The sequence below is a fragment of the Xenopus laevis genome, chromosome 5S (genome assembly GCF_017654675.1).
Source record: "Xenopus laevis strain J_2021 chromosome 5S, Xenopus_laevis_v10.1, whole genome shotgun sequence".
Taxonomy (NCBI): Eukaryota; Metazoa; Chordata; class Amphibia; order Anura; family Pipidae; genus Xenopus; species Xenopus laevis.
Genome location: NC_054380.1, coordinates 12787314 through 12805328, shown reverse-complemented (window position 1 = coordinate 12805328; position 18015 = coordinate 12787314). Strand labels below are relative to the sequence as shown.

The 18015-nt window shown below is 41.6% G+C and overlaps 1 protein-coding gene across 2 annotated transcripts in view; it reads right to left on the bottom strand.

The window, feature by feature from the left end:
- Window positions 1-15646, bottom strand: part of tp53bp2.S (tumor protein p53 binding protein 2 S homeolog) — a 33984-nt gene extending 18338 nt beyond the window's left edge. For both annotated transcript variants that reach the window (XM_018264955.2, XM_018264956.2), the window contains exons 1-3: window positions 15414-15646; window positions 6417-6564; window positions 1760-1873 (exon numbers count right to left, since the gene is read on the bottom strand). In XM_018264955.2, the coding sequence (XP_018120444.1) occupies window positions 1760-1873; window positions 6417-6564; window positions 15414-15548 (397 nt within the window). In that variant the 5' untranslated portion in view covers window positions 15549-15646. The remainder of the gene's footprint in view (window positions 1-1759; window positions 1874-6416; window positions 6565-15413) is intronic.
- Window positions 15647-18015: the final 2369 nt, after the last annotated feature.

Sequence of the window (18015 nt, the reverse complement as noted above, 5' to 3'; positions counted from 1 at the left end):
TCAATTCAGCTGATAAACACCTAGGTGCACATGATCGTTGTGCAATAAGTTGGGTAACTTTCTTGCAATCATTAACAAGCTATCACAACCTATGTTTTTCTGTTTAAAACAATGATATTGCTGTTGTAGGTCTTTCCCCGACTTCTATAAAGGAGTGATCAACTCCAATGTACAACATAAGCCGTTATCCTGATGTCCTCATAAAGTCATCCTACAAATCTGATTTTTAAAGAAACCAGATGAGCAAGGGCTATGGCTTGCTGGCACTTGGGGTGGTGGGCAGTAAAAACGACCAAGACCAGGAAAAGGAGCAAAGACCTTCACCTACCCACACTTCATAAAAGGACCCTGCAATATCTTAAAAGTGTTATCCAAGGGTCCCCAAACTGTTCTACCCATGAGCCACCTTCAATTGTAAAAAAAAGTGTTGGGGAGCAAAACAAGCATGAAAAAGATCCTGGGGGTGCCAAATAAAGGTTGTGATTGGCTATTTGGTAGACCCTATATGGACTGGCAGCCTACAGTAGGCTCTGTTTGGCAGTACATCTGGATTGATACAACAAAAGCTTGTCTCCAAGCCAAGAACTCAAGAATAAGCACCTGCTTTCAGGCCACTGGGAGCAACATCCAAGGGGTTGGTGAGCAACATGTTGCTCTGGTTTCAGATCACTGTGTTTTACCATTGCATGAGGCACATGGTAGCTCACCTCGGGGCATCTATGGTGGCCTGAAACCCTTCTACTGAAAATACTAACAATAAAGGGAAAAGAACGTTCAACATTTTACAGAAAATGAAACAAATGTGACAAAGGGATTCTGTCATGATTTTTAGGATGTCGTTTTTATTTCTAAATTACACTGTTTACACTGCGAATAATTCACTCTATAATATAAAAATTATTTGGGGCGACAAATCTCCCCGAACTGCCTCCCGCTGGCTAGAATGTAAATCGCCGGCGCAATGGCAATCAGATCGCTTTGTTTTCCGAAGTCGTCCGAAGTTGCCTCCAGAGGAAACATCGGGCGACTTCCGAAAACAAAGCACTCTGAGTGCCATCTCGCTGGCGGATTAGATACTAGCCTGCGGGAGGCAGTTCGGGGAGATTAGTCACCCTGAAGAGGCGATTTATCGCCGGGCGACTAAATGTCCCTGAATCTGAGCATGTGTCTCTGCCCTAAAGAGTGACTGAAGTTTATCAGAGTACAAGTCACATGACTGGGGGTAGTTGGGACAATATTTCTAGCCCCATGTCAGATTTCAAAACTATATATAAATAATCTGTTTGCTCTTTTGAGAAATGGATTTCAGTGCAGAATTCTGCTGGAGTAACACTATTAACTGATGTGTTTTGAAAAAAAAACACATTTTTCCCCACAACAGTAGCTGCAGACAAAACAATGCACTGCATAAGCCACAACACTATGTAAAGACAAAATATATACATATTTTAAATGTATGGTTTAAAAAAGAAAATGTTATCCTGAGGACAAGAGGGATTGCATGTGCTGAATGTCAGAGTTCCTTTCAACAGAACCCAAGACTTAAACAAAAACCTAGGGAGAATAAATCTGCATGGAATTCCTGCTTTAAATGAAGCAAAGCCGCAGCTAATCGTGTATGAGCAGGCAGCTAAATGCAAAGGGATTAGTTCCCCAAGTGCAGAAATGTTCTGCTGATCAGTGCAGGGAAGTTCCACAGCAAATAAACATGTATAAGGGTGGAGTAGAGGATCACAAGTGAGAAGGAGAGGTCACCTACCTGATTCTCTGGATGGAGGGCGTTCATGTCGCAGGTAAAACTGTGCTTCGTTCCTGTGTGTGCCATATTTGTGTAACACTTCACACATACGCTCATTATCTGGCACAGGGCGCTCTGGAATACAGCGGAGGGTCAGGATTTAGAGCAGTGGTTACATTACTAAGAGCCGTAATAAGTCACTCAAATAAACAGGTTCCAAGCCCAAATACATCCACAGGAAGAATGCAAAGGGGATTCTGCATGTTCATTGTTATCTTATCTGTTACATTGACCAGACAAAGCAGAAAGGTGGAGAAATCTGCTTGTAGCCATTTAGTAGAACACTGCACATGTACACAGGACCTCTCAGGGGTAGGGGGGTCTATGAATGCAAAGATTAGTGTCTCAAATATATAAACAAAGCATTACACCCTCAACATGAACTGTGAGCTTAGCAGAGAGTAACCAGGGCCTGGAGAGACCCAGGATAGGTACAGTCACTGGGTGCGATTAACAAATATATGAAACATAAAGACATTTTTAAACACAGGAACAAATAAAATGGATACATTTTAAACAATGTAAATAGCAGAAACATTAAAGGAGAAGGAAAGGTAAAAACTAAGTAAGCCTTATCAGAAAGGTCCATCGAAATACACCAGTAAACCCTCAAAGTAATGCTGCTCTGAGTCCTCTGTCAAAAGAAACACTGCATTTCTTTCCTTCTATTGTGTACTCATGGGCTTCTGTATCAAACTTCCTGCCTTCAGCTTAAACCTCTTTGCCCTGGGCGTGAGCATGCTCAGTTTGTTCCTCTTCCCCCCCCCCTCCCTTCTCTACTGTAATCTGAGCCCAGAGCAGGGAGAGACTCAGGCAGGAAGTGATGTCACACCATGTTTATACTACAGCTGCTATCCTAAACAAACAGAGAGCTTCTAGAGCTTTTTACTCAGGTATGGTCAAACATTCTACAGAATAAATATAACATTCTAGCTTGCACTATTGCAGCTAATCTATTGGCAATAAAATGCCTCCGTAGCTCTCCTTCTCCTTTAAAATAAAGCCATTTTGGTCTCCAATCGTCCGCTTTTTATAGGGAACATATACCTACCTATGAGTCCCTTAAAGGAACAGTAACATCAAAAAATAAAAGTGTTTTAAAGTGGACCCATCACCCAGACATAAAAATCTGTATAATAAAAGTCCTTTTCAAATTAAATATGAAATCCAATTTCCTTTTTTTTTATTAAAGCATTCATAGCTGTTGTAAACTCATTTAAAAATATCAGCTGTCAATCAAATATTGCCTGCCCCTCCTCTATGCCTAGGCATAGAGGCGGGGCAAGCAATTACTTTCACTTTCCATTCAGCGCTTCCTAAATGTCACTGCTCTCCCTACATTCCCCCATTCTCTTAACCATTTAATTGTGTAGCCAGGACATGGGGATGGACATCTGGTCCCCCATTCTGGTGCACAAACAAGATTCTGAGATGATACAAGACTTGTCTTAATAACAGTGTCCACAAAATAGCTCCTGCCTGTTTGTTATAATTATGAATTCCCAGACTGAAGGAAACAAGATTCGAATAATTTATACAGTGTAATTAAAGTTCATTTTGCTTGACTAACATGATAAAATAGGATTTGAAATAATTGTTTTGGGTGACGGGTCCCCTTTAAAGTAATGAAAATATAATGCAGTGTTGCCCTGCACTGGTAAAACTGCTGTGTTTGCTTAAGAAACACTACTATTGTTTATATAAATAAGCTGCTGTGTAGCAATGGGGGCAGCCATTCAAAGGAGAAAAAGCTCAAGTTACACAGCAGATAGCAGATAAGCTCTGTCTGTCTAATGGTGTTCTTTGTTATCCATTAGTTAACCTGTGCCATATGGCCATTTTTCAATTTCCGCCATTGCTCCACAGCAGCTTGTTTATATGAACTATAGTAGTGTTTCTGAAGCAAACACATCAGTTTTACCAGTGCAGGGCAACAGTACATTATATTTTCATTACTTTAAATCACTTACATTTTTTGGTGTTACTGTTCCTTTAACAACATTCCTACCAGCCATGGGATGGGGTTTTAGATTACTGCTGGACTGGGATGATCTTTTCTCACGCTGCTTACAGATAGCAGACATGGGTTCAGGCAATGAACAGGCTTTTAAAGAGACGCCAAACAATGAAGCTTCTAAACAGCTTTTTACAAAGCTTTTTAGCAACAATAATACCCAAGATAAAGGGATAAGTTGGGGAAGGAAAACAATCTTGCCTTAAAGGAATAGCAAAATCAAAAAAATAAATAAATAAATAAAGTGTTAAATATAATGCAATTTTGCCCTGCACTGGTAAACTGCTGTGTTTGCTTCAGAAACACTACGATAGTTTATATAAATGAGCTGCTGTGTAGCCATGGGGGCAGCCATTCAAAGGAGAAAAGGCTCAGGATACACAGTAGATAACAGATAAGCTCTGTAGAACTTAATGGTGTTATCTGTTATCCACTATTTAACCTGTGCCATGTAGACTTTTTGCAATTTCTGCCATTGCTACACAGCAGCTTGTTTATATGAACTATAGTAGTGTTTCTGAAGCAAACACATCAGTTTTACCAGTGCAGGGCAACACTACATGATATTTTCATTACTTTAAATCACTTTCAATTTCTGGTGTTACTGTTCCTTTAAAGGGGAAGTTTGACTTCCAAAAGTAGCCGATTACTTATCCCAGAAAAAACAAAAAAACAATGACAAATACCAACTGTGTTTAGCAGAGTCCTCAGGAGGGCAGGGATAACCTGAGATCCTTTGGCTGTAGCTGGACTACAACTCCCAACAGGTTGGAAAAATAGAAAACTGGTCTGCCAAGGGCAAGGCTGTCTACTATTTGCTTTGTCTCCCAGTTTTCTTCCTTGTACTCAATTAAACTCCTAGTCAGTATTAGGTTTCCTTTTTATTTAGCAAAGAAATCTGAAAACAACATGTTAAACTCCTCCTCAGGCATGAAACAGTGACACACCGCTCATTAACCAGCACCAAATGTGCTTCTCATGCTGATTGAAACCAGTCCTGCCCATGTGTCAGACAAAGGCCAAATAACACAAACCACATTTTAAATACTTTGAAAAGGTTTGGAGAAAGGAGGTGACATCATGCACTCAGCATTAGAACAGAATCGTCCAAACATGATGTCATCAGTTACCTGAGCTTAGGGACCAACTCACAATATGCAGAATGTACAATTTATAATTCAATACAAAGGAGTCATTCATTCATTTTCACAATAAAAGGCAGCTTAGAAACCAATGCATTCTGCATCAATCTTTAAAGGAGAAGGAAAGGTTAAAACTAAGTAAGCCTTATCAGAAAGGTCCATCTAAATATACCAGTAAACCCCCAAAGTAGTGCTGCTCTGAGTCCCCTGTCAAAAGAAACTTTGCATTTCTTTCCTTCTATTGTGTACTCATGGGCTTCTGTATCAGACTTCCTGCCTTCAGGTTAAACCTCATTGCCCTGGGCAAGAGCATGCTCAGTTTGTTCCTCTTCCCCCCCCACCCCTCCCTTCTCTGCTGTAATCTGAGCCCAGAGCAGGGAGAGACTCAGGCAGGAAGTGATGTCACACCATGTTAATACTGCAGCTCCTATCCTAAACAAACAGAGACTTTCTAGAGCTTTTTACTCAGGTATGGTAAAACATTCTGCAGAATAAATATAGCATTCTAGCTTGCACTATTGCAGCTGATCTATTCGCAATAAAATGCCTCCGTAGCTTTCCTTCTCCTTTAAAGGAAAACTAAACCCTAAAAATTAATGAGGCTAAAAATGTCATATTATATATAGCAAACTTATTGCACCAGCCTAAAGTTTCAGCTTGTCAATAGCAGCAATGATCCAGGACTTCAAACTTGTCACAGGGGGTCACCATCTTGGAAAGTGTCTGTGACACTCACATGTTCAGTGGGCTCTGAGCAGCTGTTGAGAAGCTAAGCTTAGGGCTCGTCACTAATTATCCAGCAAAAAATGAGGTTGGTCGGTAATATAAGCTGATGCTACAGGGCTGATTATTAAATTCTGATGCTAATTGCACTGGTCTCTGTGCTGCCATGTAGTAATTATCTGTATTAATTACTAATCAGCTTTATATTGTGACATTTCTATTCTCTGTGTACTGTATATTGTGAGTGGGTCCCTAAGCTCAGTAAGTGACAGCAGCACAGAGCATGTGCAGTGAATCAGCAGAAAAGAAGATGGGGAGCTACTGGGGCATCTTTGGAGACACAGATCTTTACTGCTAAAGGGCTGTGGTTGCCTTAGGCTGGCACAGAACCACAAAATATAATGTACAACATTTCTAGCTAATTCTTTAGTTAGACTTAAGTTCTCCTTTAAGCAATGTTTTCTATGACAGAAGAAAACCTCAATTTCTGCTGATGAATCGATGATTTCTGATGACCCCCTAAGCTTTACTTGTCAACAGCCATACAGAGAACACTGAGCATGTGCAGTGTCACTGACTAACAAGATCCAAGATGGGGAGCCACTATTTTTTATAGAATGGCTAGAGAGTAGCTGCTGCCATAGTCCTGATGTGTGCAACTGATACTTTAAGGAGTATACAGGAACATCTTGACATTATGTGATTCATAATAAAACTAGTGAGAACCAGTGGCCCGTACCTGTGCCTCGCCACACCTCTGCTAAATGGCAGTCTGTTTCCCCTGGCTCCTTGCAGAGCTCTAGGACATCTCGGCAGGTGGTTTCTGGTGTGATCGGCACCTCTGTAAAATGCTGCTCGTTGTTACTGAGGTACACGGTAAGGAACATCTGCAATAGGATAAAGAGAAAGTGCTCGTTAGAGCTTAGCAGTGGAAACTGTTAACTGTGACCATATAAAGGCACAAAGCTGCAGGCTGAATTATACAGGAGACTCTGAGTATCACTCATGTATTATAAGTGATAATGTACCCCCTACTGTAAATGATAAGGATATTAGAAGTCACTGAGAGGTTGTTCTGTGACCATATAAAGGCACAAGGCTGCAGGCTGAGTTATACAGGGAACTCTGAGTATCACTCATGTATTATAAGGGATAATGTACCCCCTACTGTAAATCATAAGGATATTAGAAGTCACTGAGTTCTGTGACCATATAAAGGCACAAGGCTGCAGGCTGAGTTATACAGGAGACTCTGAGTATCACTCATGTATTATAAGTGATAATGTACCCCCTACTGTAAATGATAAGGATATTAGAAGTCACTGAGAGGTTGTTCTGTGACCATATAAAGGCACAAGGCTGCAGGCTGAGTTATACAGGGAACTCTGAGTATCACTCATGTATTATAAGGGATAATGTACCCCCTACTGTAAATCATAAGGATATTAGAAGTCACTGAGTTCTGTGACCATATAAAGGCACAAGGCTGCAGGCTGAGTTATACAGGAGACTCTGAGTATCACTCATGTATTATAAGTGATAATGTACCCCCTACTGTAAATGATAAGGATATTAGAAGTCACTGAGGGGTTGTTCTGTGACCATATAAAGGCACAAGGCTGCAGGCTGAGTTATACAGGGAACTCTGAGCATCACTCATGTATTATAAAGGATAATGTACCCCCTATGTAAATGATAAGGATATTAGAGGTCACTGATGGGTTGTTCTGTGACCATATAAAGGCACAAGGCTGCAGGCTGAGTTATACAGGGAACTCTGAGTATCACTCATGTATTATAAGGGATAATGTACCCCCTACTGTAAATAAGGATATTAGAGGTCACTGAGGGGTTCTGTGACCATATAAAGGCACAAGGCTGCAGGCTGAATTATATAGGCAACTTGTGTATTATAAGGGATAATGTGCCCCTACTGTAAATTATAAGGATATTAAGAAGTCACTGAGTGGCTCTGTTAACATCTATTTGCCAGTAACTGGTTGGCAGATGGTTAAACATCGCACTTCACTTGCAGTACAGACAAATCTGCAGCCAAGCTGGAGGGATATAAACCCATAATATATTACTGGTGCAATGCAGTGCTACCGCAGCCCTAAAGAGAGCAACTTGCAACAAACAGAATTAACACTGGGTAATCACTAGGCCAGGCACAGTGCAGGCTTAAAGGGGACCCGTCACCCAAAAAAAATATTCCAATTCCTATTTTATCACGTTAGTCAAGCAAAATGAACTTTAATTACTCTATATAAATTATATGAATCTTGATTCCATCAGTCTGGGAATTCATAATTATAACAAGCAGACAGGAGCCATTTTGTGGACACTGTTATTAAGACAAGTCTTGTATCAACTCAGAATCTTGTTTGTGCACCAGAATGGGGGACCTGATGTCCATCCCCATGCCCTGGTTACACAATTAAACGGTAAAGAGAACAGGGGAATGTGGAAGGAAGTGCTGAATGGAAAGTGAAAGTAATTGTCTGCCCGCCTCTAGGCCTAAAGCATAGAGGAGGGGCAGGTTATATTTGATTGATAGCTGAGATTGACAGCTGAGATTTTTAAATGCGCTTAACTGGAAAGCAACTGAAAAAATTCTTTGTTTATGGTGCACAATCTAAAAACAACTGAAGTGAAAAAAGGTGTTTGAAAGGTGAAAAACCCCTTTAAAGGGATAATATCATTACCAGGCCCTACGCCAAAAGATCAGTAGTTCAGAAATATTTGGAGGGTCACTGAATATTAATTCCCCTTATCTAACTTTAAAGGGATAGTGAACCAGCAAGTGTATTTTATTTAGTTGTAATATTGGTGTGTAGGTGCATCTCAGGTCATTTTGCCTGGTCATGTGCTTTCAGAAAGAGCCAGCACTTTAGGATGGAACTGCTTTCTGGCAGGCTGTTGTTTCTCCTACTCAATATAACTGAATGTGTCGCAGTGGGACCTGGATTTTACTATTGAGTGTTGTTCTTAGATCAACCAGGGAACTGATATCTTGTGTTAGGGAGCTGCTACCTGGTTACCTTCCCATTGTTCTGTTGTTAGACTGCTGGGGGGGGGGTGACATCACGCCAACTTGCAGTACAGCAGTAAAGAGTGACTGAAGTTTATCAGAGCACAAGTCACATGACTGGGGGGCAGCTGGGAAACTGACACTATGTCTAGCCCCATGTCAGATTTCAAAATTAAATATAAGAAAATCTGTTTGCGATTTTGAAAAATGGATTTCGGTGCAGAATTCTGCTGGAGCAGCACTATTAACAGATGCCTTTTGAAATGAACATTTTTTCCCATGACAGTGTCCCTTTAAGATCTAAGGTTACCTTCATGATGGCTCTTCCCAAGCAAACATCTACTACTAAAAGAACAAAAAAAACAGGCATGTGAAAATCCTGCCATTTATGTGGACTCAGAGAGGGGTGGTGACAGTCACACACACGATTATACACAGTGGATGGGACCAACCAGGAACCCCTCACCCCAATAAGTGCCTGACATACGTAATCCATAGAAGGAAATGTTCCTCTTGGCACCACACAAGGCACAACTATTCCTGCCTGAAGCACTTTAGCCATCGAGACAAGATCAAAGTGCTTGCAGAGAACCACATTTCAATAAAGATTAAATCTGAAGTTCAGAATGTTCCTTTCATTCAATATGAATTCTGATGTGAACATTCCAAGGACGGAGCATTCAGCCTCAACACTGCACTTGTATCAGAAAGTGGCCTCCCTGCTTCTGCCTCGATGGAAGTGACTCTGCGGTGGCTCATTACAGCACTTTGGGCTGTAGCACCCATGGTGCAGGGCAGTAACAGCCATCCAAACACTGCGGGTGCCATATATCTCTGCCCATTGACCACAAGGCTAGGAGTTCTTCAAGTGGAGCTTGCAATCTATTGCCCCATCACATTCACACACACTAGGAGCAGTTTTATCAAGAGCCAATTAAACTACCTGAAAGTAGGAGGAAGGAGGAGTACAGGTTTGGCATCATACAGAATTACAGGAAGGCCTTCTCCCATAGACTCCATTTTAATCAAATAATTCCGATTTTTACTTTTCTTATTTTACCTTGTACTTGAGCCAAACAAAGATATAATTCATCCTTATAGGAGGCAAAAACAATCCTATTGGGTTTAATTAATGTTTAAAAGATATAGTAGACTTACGGTGGCCATAAATGGGCAGATTAAAGATGCCGATATAGGTCCTTTAGACCGATTCGGCAACTTATCTGCCCCTGTGTGTGGGTTCCCGACAGGTTCTCCCGATCGATATCAGGCCAAAATTTGAGCAACAAAATCATGGAGCACCAGGCAGCATTTGGGGTCATATAAAAAATCCAAATTTATTGAGAAAAATCATAAAATCATGATGAGCACGCAAATGTACATAGCCCCACGCTTAACGCGTTTTGTGGCCTCACGCCACTTCAGTGGGGGCTATGTTCACTTGCGTGCTCATCATGATTTTATGATTTTTCTCAATAAATTTGGATTTTTTATATGACCCCAAATGCTGCCTGGTGCTCCATGATTTTGTTGCTCAGTGGATACAGTATTCAACGTGTTCTTCCGGAAACGCGTACATGTGTCAGCACAGACGGCAAGGTCGACATACAGCGTGTGTGGGTGAGTGCTCTCTATTATCTATTTCCAGGCCAAAAATTGCCCAGATATCGATCTGTCAAGTTTGATTTTTCGCACGATCCAAAAAACGCTAGCTTTGCCTAAGACAACTCCCACTGACTTCTACATGACCTCGCCAGCTTTTAGATGGCAACTTTTCACATTCTAATTTTCTAGCTTTTCTTCACTTAATTACAGAGTTTAAAATTATAATATAATATATTTCAAAAAATATAAGTCGAAGGTGTGAGTGAAAAAAAAATTTGAATCGTGGAGAAAATCAAAATTGTTTTTTTAGATAAATCTGCCCCTTAATGTAAGAAAATGAAAGCGGAGTGCTGCCCCAATCAATATATATATATGTCACATATATTTACACCTACCCAAGAGGTGCAGTGGACAAGCAGACCTCTAGCTGTCCATACCAATGCATGGCTGTAAGTGGTTCAAGGATTTACAAATGAAAAACACTTTTTTAAAAAATGCATATTTTAGGTGCTGCACTGGCTATTTTCCTGTAAGTCCGGGTGGGGAGGGCCAGGAGCAATACACAGCCAGTCACAGCATAATCACAGTTCAAACATAAACAGAAAATTCCAAACAGCCCAGTTCCTATGTTTGTATATACAGAACAAAGTCCATACGACCTGAATGTGTGTGTAACACATACACTCACCGTTTCCTATCTCTGCATATAAAATGCTTTTATAGGAGCCACATGTACTTTAGTTTTTCTACGAAACGGGCTGAAAATTGCCCCTACAATAATAAATGCAGCTGCTGGATAAGCAGAGCGGGGAATCCATTGGCCAATGTATGACATAATAAGTGAGCACCTGCATGACATCACTTGATAGAGAGCAGGTGAGGGGACATCGGTCACAGATGGTGCAACAGTAGCAATAACGTTTAGCAATGACAAGGACAGGCAAAAGGTTCATAAGGGCTCTTACACATGAGCGTTCTGACCTGCGCTCCCCTGCGTTCCGTTTTTTGGCGTTCAGCCGCAGGGGAGCACAGGAATAGACGCAAGTCATTATTTGAAATGGGGCTGTACTCACTCAGGCGCGTGTAGGCGCCGAACGCAGGAAAAATGCAGCATGATGCGTCTGAACCTGCGTTCGGCGCCTACACGCGCCTGAGTGACTTGCGTCTATTCCTGCGCTCCCCTGCGGCTGAACGCCAAAAAACGGAACGCAGGGGAGCGCAGGTCAGAACGCTCATGTGTAAGAGCCCTTACACAGGGCTACTGTATAACACAGTGGGGGTCATTTATCAACACTGGGCAGTAACCCATGGCAACCAATAACCAATCAGATTGCTGCATACATTGTTCTACTTCCAGCTGGCTTTAAAAAGCTAATCACCGATTGGTTGCTATAGGTAACTGCCCATGGGCAAATTTGCCCAGTGTTGATAAATGAGCCCCAATTGTGTACAACTGCACTGACAGACGGTTTCTGTCACTGCAGATTTCAGGGAGTTTTTTTTTGCCAACAGTGAAGTGAAAGAGCCCGGGAAGGGGGCAGGGGGTTGGAGAATCTCCGTGTATTATGTACAAGTCTGAATAGCAGCATGGGGGAGGGGTACAAGGGATCTAACCTGTCACATGGATACAATTACAGCACTTGTTGATGGGATAACAACAAAGCAGCAGCCACTGCCTATTCCCACCATTGTTCTATGTGCATTGCTTACAAACTTTCTACTATCTAGCGCTCACACATCTACAACTCCCAGCACCCCTGCACCCACAGAGAGGAAAGTTATAGCCAACAAAGTCAGTTTGTTCTGAAACAATTGAAATGAAAGGACCGAATTGTGGTATATTAAAAAAAACAAAAAAAACGTATCCAGGGAGGTGTTAAGGTGGCCATACACGGATAGATCCGCTCGTTTGGCGATGTCGCCAAACGAGCGGATCTCCCTCCGATATGCCCACCTTGAGGTGGGCAATATCGGGCTGATCCGATCGTGGGCCCTAGGGCCCAACGATCGGATCCTAGCGTTCGCCAAACGGGCGGTCGGATCGCGGGACCGCATCAACGAACAGATGCGGCCGCGATCCGACGGGATTTTTAACCCCATCCGATCGAGATCTGGCCGACTTTCGGCCAGATCTCGATCGGGGAAGCCCGTCGGGGGCCCCCATACACGGGCCAATAAGCTGCCGACTTGGTCTGTCGGCAGCTTTTATCGGCCCGTGTATGGCCACCTTAAGGGGGAGGTCAGGAAGGGGCTAAAGGAATCTAAAAAAAACTTTTTTTCCAGTTCAATTAAAAGTATTCAGGTTAATCTGTGAATGCAAATCTGTTAATGCAATCAACCTGCACAGGGTTAATCCCATGAAACACATGTTATCAAGGAAACCCTAGGTATACAGGCCAAGGTTTGTCCCAAAGGAAGCCATGCATTGTTTTTGCCTGCCGATGGCTGCAGCGATACAAACAAAGCCAAGAAGGAAGCATGAGATAAACCCTACTGCAGCAATATGGGAGAGGGGCTTTCCTTATGATAATCCCTTATTGGAGTAATGGTATAAACATTGGCCAGTTCACCATATTCATGTATGGGATATACTTTAGTAGACGTAGAAAAGATCCATATGTGAATAAATTCTACTTACATACAGAAAAAAAAAACCCTTGCACACTAATATACTGAGTGAAACTCCTTCATATAATCAGACAGGGTCAGTTATGGCAGCTCTTAAAATGGGTGCAAAAAACGCAAAAACAATATTAAAGGGGTTGTTCACCTACATTATCCTAACTTTTCGTGGTTTTTGAGTTATTTAGCTTTTTATTCAGCCGATCCCCAGTTTGAAATTATAGCAACCTAGTTGCTAGGATTTAGGTATGCACCGAATCCACTATTTAGTAATCGGCTGAATCTTTTAAGAAAGATTCGGCCGAATACCGAACTGAATCCTAATTTGTATATGCAAATTAAAGGAAACCTATACACCCCAAACAATGGAGGTCTCTATGAAAAGATATTGCATAAAACAGCTCATATGTAAAACCCTGCTTCATGTAAATAAACCATATTCATAATAATATACTTTTCTAGTAGTATGTGCCATTGGGTAATCCTAAATAAACTGCCATTTTAAAAAATAAGGGCCGCCCCCTGGGATCGATTCACGGTGCACACAAACATACCAAACAAACTATACTTGTTAGGTCACATGAGCCAATTAACAGACAGAATTCTGTCTTTTGCTTCAACACTTCTTCCTGTTAGAGTTGTAGTATTTCTGGTCAGGTGATCTCTGAGGCAGCACACAGACCACTATCGTATTAATGGGGAACGCCACCCCAAAACTGTCTTTCGCCTAATGAAAGAGTGTGTCTCATTCTAAGACGCTTCCAAACACATGTCCATTACACATCACCAACGGGTTATATGTGTAACTGTAACTGCTATTGAAAAATGCATCTGTCTGGCTGGCTGGTAACATTTTCTGCACTGGTAGCTCCGACTCCTGAAACAATGTAGAAGAGGTCCGGAAGAATTGTTTTCTATTTGTCTATTTCTATTTTGTGGTCACAGCCTCATTGCACCCCCGCCTAACGGTTTCAAAAACTAGTGGTGAGCACAACTTTCCCTTGTTTGTTATAGTTTATACAGGAGCAGTGACCAGCTCCATGTTGTAGCTCCCACCCTTCCCAGCTATAGTCAGGTGATCCCACTGGTGTCTAATAAAAGGGCAGCCAAGTTTGGGAGTTTTACTTTGAAAGCAGCAAGTAAGCTGCAGGTAAAACTTAGTCCCTGTGTAAAATGTATAATGAAGCAATTGAATTCCTAATGAATCAGATAAAATTGAGCGTAGGACTGGCCAGATATGGGATGACTTTGACGTAGTTGTTCAGCTTAAATATATTGCAATATATGGACAAACAATCCCTGTTTTGTTTAAAGGGTAAGGCATTTTTCAGTAGCAGTATGCACAAACTGTCTCAATGTCTTAAATATATTGATAATGGGTTGAGTGCAGAGGACTCTTGTATTTGTCTAATTGTTTCAAGGCTCATGAATCATGAATATCATTAATACTGTTGAAATTGTTCAATGAGTGTATATTGGTAAGCTAATTTTCCAGCATGTATAAAATAGGTGCTAAACGCTAGGGTTTCATTCTCTCGCCAAGACCAAGTTGAAAAGATAAGGAAGGAGACTGAGAGCAATGCATGGCATTAACTGTCACATCTTTGTCAGCTGCCAAACAGACAGATCAGCGACACACAAACACATAATACAGCCTGGGGCTATTTGGTATCCTTGACACAACACACACACAGGTCAGAGCAAGGTTGGGATGTCTCTCTGGTGGCGACACTCACACGTCACACAACTCTACCTGGGGTTGTTTGAGCCTTTCCTAAGAGCTGATCAGTCACAACTAGGGTTGCCACCTGGCCGGCATTTTACTTGCCTGGCCAGTAAAAGTGATGGCTTATCCCAATGTTATTAATAAGGAAAAAATATAAAAATATAAGAAGGCCGGTATTTTTTTTCCAGAAAAGGTGGCAAACTTACTCACAACATTATATTGAATGAATACAGGGAATTATATCTTCACGTCTGACACAGAGAGATAATGCTACTGGCTCATCGGCATCATGTAACCACCACAATGTCCACCCTGTGGCCCTATGCCGACAGTCACACAGAACACAAATTATAACAAATAAACCTGCTCCACTCCAATAGATTACTGTCAGGAGAAAGTGACCAACTGCAACTTGTTCTATGATACAAAGTCCAAGCCAGTGAGTGTGGCTATATATATAAATAATCAGAAATGAAATTGTTACAATCACAAATACATATGAAATCTATAATATTACAAGTCCGTGTCTGATAACAAACATGCAGCTGCTTTTTACTGAATCCAGTAATGCACTACAATACTCATCACAACTCCCTGTTAGACTTATGGGAAATAATCTCCCTCAAGTAGTTACACAGTACCGAGCCAGCCCCTTCAGAACTACAACTCCCAGAATCCTCTGGCTACAGGTGTCCCCTGCCCAGAGGAAGATATCCAAATACATAAACCAGCCCTCACTCTGGGCCCCTCACCAGGCGCAGTTGGCTGATCTCATCCCGGTTCATGTAGTTAAGAATATTCCTGATGGTTACGATAGGTACAGGCTCCGTAGGTGATGCCGATCCCGAGCGCTTCCCATCCGTTCTGTCCCCCGCTGTGGCAGACATCTTACTTTTTCTCCAGGGGGTGCGGCTTCTGCGCAATGCATCACTTCCGCAGGGCGCGGCCTAGCTTCCAGCGGCCACTCCCACTTTCTGTTCTAGGTGACGTCGTCGCAATAGGATTCTTGGATCTTTTTATTGGGGGAGGGAGGAGACATATTGCTGGTATTTATCCACCAGATGAGAGAAAACGGACTAGCGTTGCCACCTGTTCGGTTGTGACCGGAGCAGTTCGGTTTTTCTGAGGCTTTTTCTGGTCTGAAGTTTCTATTCGATTTCCAGCCTTGTGAAAACCGAACAATAATAATAATAATAAAGGAATTATCAAGTGAAGTTAATTTCTTATTACAGAGCTTTCTGGGTAACTGATTTCTGTTGTATAATAGATCCCATACCAATCAATCATACCTCTGAGTCCCAACTTTCCCGTTTTCAGAGGGACAGTCCCTCTTCTGACAGCTCAACCCGCAGTCCCTCGTTTGTACTGGAAAGTAAACAATGTTTCTAACTTAATTGGCTTTTGGCAGAGAGCCCAGAATAGCCACAGCAGCTGATAAGATACTTCTGTAACAATTTCTAGATAAGCAAGTAATTGTAACAATATAAGATAAGAGGTCCCTTTGGAAAAGTTAGACTCAGTTTAAAGGGCAATTCACCTTCATTAGCAAAACTGTAATAACTGGAAAAAAACACAGAAATATGTTCAAACTTTCATAACCTGCCAAAATTTTTGTAAAATGAACCCTCCCTTTCCCCCTCCAGCAGCCCATCAGCAGAACAATGGGAAGGTAACCAGACAGCAGCTCCCTAACACAAGATAACAGCTGCCTGGTAGATCTAAGAACAGCACTCAAAAGTAAAATCCAGGTCCCACTGAGACACATTGAGACACATTGAGAGGGAGAAATAAAAAGAGGGTCAAAAAAAGTTGCTGCGTGTAGCGCGGTGAACATTTTTGACCATGCCCATTTTTGTGGCCACACCCCCTAATTACCATGTTCATTTTACAAAATTTGGCAGGTTATGAAAGTTTGAACATATTTCTGTGTTTTTTTTCCAGTTATTACAGTTTTGTTAATGAAGGTGAATTGCCCTTGCTGTGAGTCTTAAGGTTTCCATACACAAAGAGATCCGCTCATTTGGCGATGTCGCCAAACAAGCGGATCTCTCTCCGATATGCCCACCTTGAGGTGGGCAATATCGGGCTGATCCGATCGTGGGCCCTAGGGCCCAACGATCAGATCCTAACAAACGGGAACGGCGGTCGGATCGCGGGACCGCATCAACAAACAGATGCGGCCGCGATCCGACGGGATTTTTAGTCCCATCCGATCGATATCTGGCCGACTTTTGGCCAGATCTTGATCGGGGAAGCCCGTCGGGGGCCACCATACACGGGCCAATAAGCTGCCGACTTGGTCTGTCGGCAGCTTTTATCGGCCCGTGTATGGCCACCTTAACTTTTCCCGAGGGACCTCCTTATCTAAATTGTTACAATTACTTATTTTCTTATCTCAAAATTGTTACAAAGTATCTTAGATGCACCTGGTGGCTGTTCTGGGCTTTCTGCCAAAAGCCAATTAAGTTAGAAACTTTGTATCTTTTTCTGGCTGTTCAGTGCAGAGAAAATCAGGACTTTTCAGTACAAACATGGGGCTGTGGGTTGAGCTGTTAAAAGCGGTACTGTCCCACTGAAAACAGGACAGTTGGGAGGTATGACAGCCTTCCAGAAAGCAGTTCCAACCTAAAGTGCTGGCTCTTTCTGAAAGCACATGACCAGGCAAAATGACCTGAGATGCACCTACACACCAATATTACAACTAAAAAATACACTTGCTGGTTCAGGAATTACATTTTATATTGTAGAGTGAATTATTTGCAGTGTAAACAGTGTAATTTAGAAATAAAAAATACATCATAAAAATCATGACAGAATCCCTTTAAGATAAAGTTTAGCATATTATAGATTGGCTAATTCTATGCAACTTTTTGATTGGTCTCCATATTTTGTTTTACAGTAGAATTATTTTCCTTCTTCTGATGCTTTCCAGCTTTCAAATGGGGGTCACTGACCCCCATGTAAAACAAAATGCTCTGTAAGCCTACACATTTATAGTTATTGCTAATTTTTATTATTCTTTCTAGTCAGGTCCTCTCTTCATAGTCCAGTCTCTTATTCAAATTTGTGGATGGTAATTTGGACCCTAGCAACCAAGTTCCTGCAATTGCAAACTGAATAAAAAGCAAAATAACAAAAAAAAACACAAATAAAAAAGATTTAAACAAAACTATTATTATCATAATCATGATTTTTGTCAACATGGTTTAATTATCGTCAAGCACAATTTGTATTATTACAGAAAGAAAAAAGCAAATCAGTTAAAAATGATGAATTTGCATTGCTGTATTTCAGAGCTTTTTGGATAACTGGTTTCTGTACAATAGATCCTATACTTTTAATTAAATCATTGGA